A 9,350-nucleotide genomic window follows, 5' to 3' on the forward strand; every position below is an offset into this window, starting at 1 on the left:
CCTCTTATGGACCTAAACTCAAGCCGTCAAGTTCATGCGCACAGAAGTTTCTCACCTGACAACATAATAAGTTGGGTCAAAACCCAACGTATGGCATGCACACTCCTAACAAATTAAATGAAAATGAATATAATTTCTCATACATTATGTCAACATTCACATTGCTTCAAAAGAGTTGGTCCATTCTCGGGTATGTACATCAACATAAAGTTGATTAATTTTATAAAAGAAGTTGGTTAATAATTGAACAAAAATACCAAAAGAAAATACACAACAATAATATTATAATTATATATGTGATTAAGACCAATATTGGTCCTCCATGAAGGGGGACCATGAATTAATGCCAAGTATGTAGTTCTATTAGTGAAGCTTTTTTGCATCACATGATTCACCAAATTCCAGTCTTTAGGCAGGAAAAGGAAGAAATAGCACCCATGCATGCACTTGTCTAAGAAGAATATATATGGAAGTTATATTAATTAATTAATTAAGAATATATTAAAATTAAGAAAAAAAAAGTCTTACCTGCTTGTAATTATGATAAGAAACATGGGCTCTCATTAGCCTTCTGTAACAAGTCCACTACTCTACCATATGCATATGTACCTATTAAATGATGTTCCAGAGGAACCTTCCTTAGCTTCCTCAGATTATGTTGTAAGGAACAAAAATTCCACATCGTTTTGACATAACTCAATCGAATGATTGATAAGTAAAGCTCAATTCTTTTCACATTGAAAACACATTTTCATGCGTTTATGAACCAATGACAATGACTCATTAAAAACAAATCCGTGCGGACCCGTGACTTAAAACGGATATTATCTTGAATGTATTTGAGTTGAGAATTTTGAATTTCTAACATCTGTATGTATACATACACATACATATAGAGGAGACTATTTGTACTTATGATACTTCTTTTTTGCCATATTAAAGGGCAGAGGACTAAAGAGCTGTTGTTGGGATGTCATTTTTAGTGTGAGTTGTGAGAAGATGAAAAGTCAATACTTGTGAAGAATACACAAATGTCAAGACCTTCACATGTGTGCATTTAAAGGGGCTTTTAATTAAGACCCAATTGCATATTCCCAAGGCAATACAATTTTTAGTTTCTCTGGATCATAATTTCACGAACAAATTTCAAACCCTGCAGGGGGATCCTGTGATGATTTTAACTAAATTCAGAATAAACCATTCCTCAAAATACTTTATCAAATTTGAAAAAATAATAAGTAAATGTATCTTAACATTGTGAATACAATCATGTATTTTTTGTTTCCTTAAAAATAATTAAATTCATCAAAAAGAATTAGTGTCAAATATGAACGGTCGGATGAAATTTAATTAATAACTTTTTAGTTTTTTTTTTATGATTTTTACGATGAATTTAAAATTTAATGATTGAAATCACTTGTATTCTACATTTATGATTTTTCCAAAATTTTTTTAAAAAAATTGGTGCACCAAATGGTGCCCCGGATCCATGAAATAATCAAATGTGAATCCATTTTTTATTTTTTTGACAGGGGCATCTTTGTGACCTAGTCAAATGGGACCCTGAAAATCTAGCTACACATTTATTTGTGTATATTAAGGATATCATCCTTGTGGGGGCCTACAAATAATGTCTGGTCAGTGTCTAAGAGCCACGTCAACATCTTGCTACATACGTGTCAATTAATGGGTGATTCAGTCCATTTTGATGACCCAAATTTTCATTGTAATAAAAATAAATAAATAAGGAAAAAGTACCTTCTTCTTCTTTTTTTGTGATTTTCAATATCATTATTTATTGAGTCCATTGCTATAACAACAGATGTTATTGTGTATTACCCTGATAACTAAGATTCGAATCTTCCTATCTCGTTTAAAAAAAAAAATAGATCTTGCTGTACTTTTTATTACAGTCCCATTTGTCTTTTTTACGGAATATCATAATTTTTTTATTGAATTTACCATTCCAACAATATATTTTTTTACCAAACAAAAATCAAATTCATATGAAAAGAGACATAAAATTTTGAGTTTATATTCAATGATCGAGAATTGTCATATATGTCTTTAATGTTGAATTTGATTTTTATTTCAAACAAAAAAATAAATTGTTGAATTAGTAAAAAAAATCAAAATATAAATATAATTTTTCCAAGAAAAATTTGTAATGTCAAATTTTGTATTTTCCAAGAAAGTTCGAACAAGCTCATCTAAAAAATTTCGAGCTAAATCAGTCCTTCTACTTTGTATTTTGGAGTTCTGTTAACCCTAGTAGCATACTTTTGTTAAAATCCACTGACGTGGTGAAAAAATATGACATAATTTTTTATTTTAAGAAAATAGAAATGAGAGGTAAAATCGAATTTGTGTTATTATAACAATTAACAATGAGAGGTGGATGTACCATCTGGTTCGATGGTTTCGTGGTGGGGGTGTTTGGTGTGGTCTTTGGATTGGTTTTCTTGATCGTCTTGGTTTGGGGTTTGGTGCGGTTAGGGCTAGAGTGTTGAAATCTTAATTCTTTTCTTGTTGGTGATGGTCCAGGCATGTTGAAGTTGTCATTCTCATCTTCTGGGTTTCTCAAGTGGATTTGATGGAATCGTCGTTAATTTTTCTTGGTTTTTTCACTGTTTCGAATTAGGGGATTGTTTGATCTACTTTTTCAAAGTTTAGGGGCTTAATTGATTCTTTATTTGAAGTACAAGAGATTTTTTAATCTTAAAATGATAAGTTTAATAAAGTTAACGGCCATGTGAACATCGTGGGTCCGTTTGGTAGAGCGATTGGATTGATTTTCAATGCTAACGGAAAAGTTGTGAAAAAAAAAAAAAAAAAACACTGAGCTTAAAGCTGTGAAATATGCTGTGAGATGTTTGGTGAACTAAAAGTTGATGTTAGCGGAAAACATGTTGAATTAAAGTATTATAATATTAGATTTTATGATTTTTATAATAAAATTAATTTTTAAATTTACTATTAGATTAATATAATAAATATAATTTTATTAAAATTAATTTTAAGCATAAAAATCTCTTAAAAGTTAATATTCATATATTTTATTAAAAATATTAATTTTAAAAAATGGATCCCACATTTAAAATATTAATAAATTATTTAAAATGAGAGGTTATTTTCAAAGTTTAAGAAACAATGGGGCCACGTTGGGCCCACTTTAACCTTTAAAAAACAATAATATTTAACTACAAACAGTGGGGCTACTGCGAACTTCACTTTAACTTTTCGAAAAAAAAATATATACGAAGACGTTTCCACTTCAGATTCTGAGTTTCAGGCGGAACCGCTGAAGTCTCGGCAGCGGTTCCGCCTTTGCAGTTGTGCCGTTTGGTGCAGTGTTAGACGCCAGTGAATCTGCCTTGTCCGACGCTGCACCAAACAGGATGCGTATGAGGGGCTTGTTTAGTCTGTGGAAGGAGGATTCGTCATCTCAAATTCTCAATGACCAAAACAGACGGTTTTTAGCGTTGAAATCAATTACATCATTTTTGAGAATTCATAGATTAATAATGTGATTGTGGCAACCTGTTAGAGTTTTGAAATTGACCAACCACCTTTTTACAACCCTATTGCCCTATTGTGTCTAGAAGGGTTTTTTATTTTAATGGAACTTGAAATTAATATTTTGTTTTTTTAATAATTGAAAATAACATCATACAAGTTTGTCATTTGAACATTCGATATGAACCTAAATTCGAGACGTCAAGTCCGCTTGTGTAAAAGTTTCTCACCTAACAAGAATATTAGAATTAATAACATTCCAATATATATTTTATACGTTCATCTATTCATGCAATAGTCCACAAATCAAACGTATTAGGCAAGACGAAAATTTCATGTGGGTTCGCTCATGGAGAGAATTGAAATATGAGAGAAAAACATATAGTTTTTTCACATCTATATATAATGAGAGAATACCTCTATAAAAGTGTTTTTTTTTTCCGTTTTCTATTTTCAAACAATTCTTAAGTGATTTTCTATTTCATGTTTTTTCTAAAACGAGCAACCAAACATTTTTTCGAGATTATTTCTTGAAAAATAAAAACATAAAATGAATGGAAAATCTTGATGTTTTCTTCTTCTCAATAAACCACCATGGTCTTCATTAAGTATGTTGTTGGAACTACAAACCTAAAGAGCATCGGATGCCATGTCCTCGTCACTCGATCATAGTGTATTATCATGCATCCACTTAGTTGAAATCCTTACCAAAGATTATGTAGCAACAACAAATTGATTCATTGATTGCTATGTCAATTGGGCATGATGAGCTAGCAAGCATATACAAGGATTTAGCCTCCAAAACCATACTTTTCAAGTACTCCTTTAATTTGTCTTAATCTCCGACTCATTGTCACAAAGTGAGACCATTATATTTATTTAATTTTAGGAGGTCCCCATACATTGCCTCAACTTGACGTTGCGGTCAACGTCATTGACATGTCATTTAGACATCATATATTAATTGGTAAGCCAAAATAATGTGTGTATCAAAAAATTATAGTAAATCAAATATGTATTTGAAAAGAATAATAATCTTAAAAGTTATTGGGTGTTTTTATATGACATCCTCAATATCTCTCGAGTTGTAATTCAATACCAAAAAAAAAAGGCCGAGGTAAGACAAGGTATTGAGCAATTACATATCCTGGACCTATAAGATTATTCCACACTCAAATACACGTCTATGATTTTGTCTACTTTGGGTTATCTGGTTTCCATAGATATATTGGATCCGTACGATTTTGTTCCTCTGGACCCCAACTACTACAAACCACAACCCAACTCACTAAGCAACCTCAATTATTATGGGTCAAAACCCAACTCATTAGTAAATGCCCTTTTTGTCATGTCTCTAATTATTAACCGACAGTTTTACAAATAACTGAAACTGAAATCCTACAACCTCAAAGGTAACTTGAGAATAATTTGCTACTAGCTAGTCAATTAGCAACTCTCAACCTTAAGACAACCATTTTGTTGTATTAATACTATTTAGCATATATATGAAGGAAATTAGACGACCTTGCAAGACCGTCCGTCTAGCAAGGGGCGAATGTAGGGATGTGTAATTATTGATCATTAGATGTACGGTCTGAGCTGAGCTGGGCAAGGAGGGACTCCAATTCTTAATGACAATTCTCCACCAAAAACCATGTTATCAGGAACCAAAGTAGTAGTTATAGTTGTAGTTGTATTATAAACCACTCATCTATTTCATTTTTTGTTTCAATGTGGGACATTTGGTGTGGGTTCTATATGAAGGAAATTAAGCGACTTTGCAAGACCCTCTAGTAAGGGGCGATGTTGGGAGGTGTAACTACTCATTAGTTTGAGTTGGGAGGGATTTCAATTCTTATTTACAACTCTTTTGTAAATTCACACCCCATACACACCAACAATATTGTCCGTTTTGGGTTTTTTCGATCTCGATGATACATCAGACACGCACTGTTTTGTTCCTCCTGAACCCAGCTACTAAGGGCTGAATCCCATGGGTCAAAGCGCAAGTCACTTAGACTAGAAAAATGCATTGTTGTGTTTGAGGTGGGCTTGTCCTTACAAAGGATATTATCCTTCCTACATCTACCGATTTGGGATTCTAACACCCCACCAAAAATCATGTTAGATCATGTTTTTATGTGAAAAATAGCATATTAGACTTTAAGAATTAAGAACTAGTGTTTAAGATTTAAGTTTTAGAGTCTCAACTCTACCACTAAGGAAAAAAAGCGAGTTTGCCACTCAGATAAAAGACCAAGGTAAGTCGTCTCTTGGGTGGGTTCTCGGTAAGAAAAACAGACGAGCCACGAGGCTGGCCCTGATGGGCAGGATTGCTACCTAGCTTCTCGTTTAGGATTCCAATCCCCACACTTTCTCTCATTGATATATTGACCTTACCTCAAAAACATGTATAACATATGAGAAAGAAAGTTAACAGATATTATACCAATACATGTATCCAATATCATAGATACCTATATATATATATATATAATATACACTTCTTTTCTTGCTCTAAGAGAGCTAGGATATGTAGTATCTTTCTGCATAGGCTAGACCTATACATATATATAATATACACTTCTTTTCTTGCTCTAAGAGAGCTAGGATATGTAGTATATTTCTGCATAGGCTAGACCTATAAATATATGTATATATAGGTACAAGTTCCACCAGCTTGATTAAGGCCTAAATTGATGACCAAATTAAACACAAGAAACAAGTCTCCCCACCTAGACTGATTGTCCTAAATTAAGAAAAGCTATTTTCAGAACAACTCATCGCTATCCTCTAATGAAAAGGTCAACAGATCTTCATCATGATCACCATGAGAGACACCTTCATCAAAGAGCCACTTCTCCAACAGTGTCAATTGTGGAATTTGATCATCATGATTACTACCAGTCTCCAAGTTGGGCTTGGTTTCAGGAGTAGTAGCAGTAGTTAGATTTGCATTATTCTCATCTGCAGGAGAGGAATTGGAAGAGTTGAAGCTTGTTGTTGTTGCACTAAGTGCTCCTTCACTAGAATAAATAGTAGATCCTTTTGAGTTTGATTTTGGTGTCTTGTTCATCCAGTTCTCAAGCAACTTTGCTATGTTTTCAGCACTTGATGCATAAGTAGAAGGCTTTGTCTCTTGATCTTCAGGAACCAAAGTAGTAGTTGTTGTTGGCTTGTCAAGTGATAGAGCCTCACATAGGGCTTGTTTGGCCATGTGAATGTTTGTTTGAAGCCTCCTCTCCCACTGACCTTTTGACAAATTAGGACTTGGAGATGAAAACCCATCTTGGTTTTGTCCTGATTGGAGCTTCTTCAGCTTCTTCTTCAGATGGGTATTCCAGTAATTCTTTATATCATTATCTGTTCTTTGTGGAAGATATGATGCTATAGCTGCCCATCTACACCCACCAGGAAAAAAAAATCATGATTAATTCATAGATCTAAAGTAATCATGAACAAATCCCACATCTAATAAAAACAAATCAGAGATCTTGGTGTCTCACCTGTTACCCAAAAGGGCTTGAAGATGTATGATCATTTTCTCTTCATGGTCAGTGAAGTTGCCTCGTTTGATGCCTGGCCTGAGATAATTAGTCCATCTGAGTCTGCAACTCTTGTTGCATCTGAGCAAACCTGATGATAAGAACAAAACCCACCAAATTTTGAGGCCAAGAATTAAGTGTAAAGAGAAAGAGATAGAGATGAACATTAAGTACACAACTTTAATGCTGAAATCAACCCAAACAACCACCACAACCCTTGAAAAAGGAGAAATTGAAGTGTGTGGAATTGGGTATAGTACCTGTATTGGTAGGAACTGATCTCCAGTTGCCAGGTCCATGTTGTTGTATGTAAGAGACCAAGATGATATCTTCTTCTGGTGTCCATGGACCTTTCTTCATTCCAACTTTGTCACAACATGGTGGTCTACCCATCTCTCTCTCTTAAAACTCTCTCTATGGTTTGAAGAAGAGTTGTGTGATGAACAACGGAGAGAGAGATTGTGGTGGTGGTGTTCAATTTTTCTAGTAAATTGTTAGTAGAAATGGTGATTGAGAGACAAGAGTCCGAGGGCAAGAGTTCTGCATAATCTCTATGCATATGTAAGCCATATATAGAGAGAGTATAAACAGAAAAAGCCAAAGGAGTAGTGTTTGTTTAGGCTGACCATATTGAGGTAAAAGAGTCAAATGGGACAGCAATTAGCATTTACTCATTTCTTTACAGAAAGTCAGCCCCCTCTCTCTCTCTATCTAATTATGTACATTTGTGGAGGTGGCAGAAGCGTCCAGCAAAAAAGAAAAACCCTAAATTTACCCTTTTTTTTTTGTATGGACCCTAAATTTACACTTACCCTCTTTAATGGGGATATCCGTTATCAATATCATCATGTGAGTTATAGTAATTTAGTTAAGAAAATGATAATGAGTGTCCATATGACGTCAGATAAGGATGAAAAATGCATATTGAAATATGAAAAAAATAATGTGTATTTTAAGTTTTAAAGCATTAGGTGAGAGAGTGTTTATCGTACATGGTATAGTGTGGTATAATGTAGTGAATTCTTAACGAATGCTCTTAAGGTATACGTCATGCTCGGTTGCTTTTTTTAGGAAAAATTGATAATAATAATAAATGAAAAAACTTTTCAAAGGGATATAAATGTGAGTTGTCTTGGTGATGTGTACGTGGAAGGTGATGGGGGAGACTTTTGAAGTTGTATTGCATGGTCAATTTAGGATCAAATGTGTAAATAATGTCCATCAGGGGCTATCACCACTCACCCACATAACTGTTCACATTTATGATCATGTATTGTAAGTACACCATAAGTGGGGAAAAAACACAGAAAGTAAATGAGAATCATCAAAGGTAGATAAGTAGATTTCTATTTTAAGGTACCTAGTGATTGGTTGTTTCAAATTAAGGAGTTAAGGTTACCAACCTCCTGGGTTGCAAATTATGTGCTCTAGCTCATTAGGGCTTATATTAAGTTGAATTGAGGCAATCTTAAAGAGTACTCGCATGAGAGTTTCTTAGCAAATCTTTTATTATAGTACTCAAATAGGAGTATTATTTTTTGATAATTTACAGTATCTCTATAGAATAACAATTGTATCAATATCTCCATTATAGATCTTTACAACATTTAAATATTAATTTTATATTAAAAATTCCTAAAATAGCGTGGACACATTTTTTGGAGAGAGGGGAGAGAAAATAGGAGAAAGGAGAGAAGAGAGAGTATATTCTAATATTACATTATATTTTATGTTAAGAGGTTTTGAAGTGAATCTCCATAAGTAGAGAGCCACTCTTGCAAGTATCTATTTATCTACTTTTTAAAGATATTGATCTCGTAGTATTTTCGCAATAATATCATTTTTAATTATCTATTTTAGCTACTTATATCATTTTACAGGATACTGATGCATGTGTCGTAAGTTCGAGCTCAAACTCAAGTGATCTATCGATTTAGATTTTAATTTTGTTCTCGAACTTGTGTCAATAGTCAGCTTAGATTTCAATCTAATTAGAATCACAAATGATGTATGTATTTGATCAGTTTGTAAATTCAAATGTCGTTCCTTTCAAGCATAGTATTCTAATTAAAGTGTAGATAGAGGCTTCCTTAAATTGTGGATGAAAGGTAAATCTTCATGTATCATCTCACTTTTTTTCAAAATATTATTGGCAAGTTGTATTTTGTCAACGTGAAAAGTCGTAATGTGGTTAATTTTGATTTTGAAACTTGTAATTAGACTCATTCTAACAAAATAAGAAGTTTAGTTTCAATATCTAATGACCACGACGTTAATTATAAAATGTTA

The 9,350-nt window shown here is 33.2% G+C and overlaps 1 protein-coding gene across 1 annotated transcript; it reads right to left on the minus strand.

Annotated features, from left to right (window-relative positions):
• Nucleotides 1-5,974: 5,974 nt before the first annotated feature.
• Nucleotides 5,975-7,646, minus strand: LOC119980653 (myb-related protein 306-like). Its single transcript, XM_038823452.1, has 3 exons — nucleotides 7,322-7,646; nucleotides 7,023-7,152; nucleotides 5,975-6,917 (listed from the first exon to the last, which is right to left on the minus strand). Exons 1-3 carry the CDS (start codon nucleotides 7,452-7,454, stop codon nucleotides 6,287-6,289), a joined length of 894 nt encoding a protein of 297 aa, XP_038679380.1. The 5' UTR covers nucleotides 7,455-7,646; the 3' UTR covers nucleotides 5,975-6,286.
• Between the last annotated feature and the right edge of the window lie 1,704 nt (nucleotides 7,647-9,350).

The sequence above is a fragment of the Tripterygium wilfordii genome, chromosome 16 (genome assembly GCF_013401445.1).
Source record: "Tripterygium wilfordii isolate XIE 37 chromosome 16, ASM1340144v1, whole genome shotgun sequence".
NCBI lineage: Eukaryota > Viridiplantae > Streptophyta > Magnoliopsida > Celastrales > Celastraceae > Tripterygium > Tripterygium wilfordii.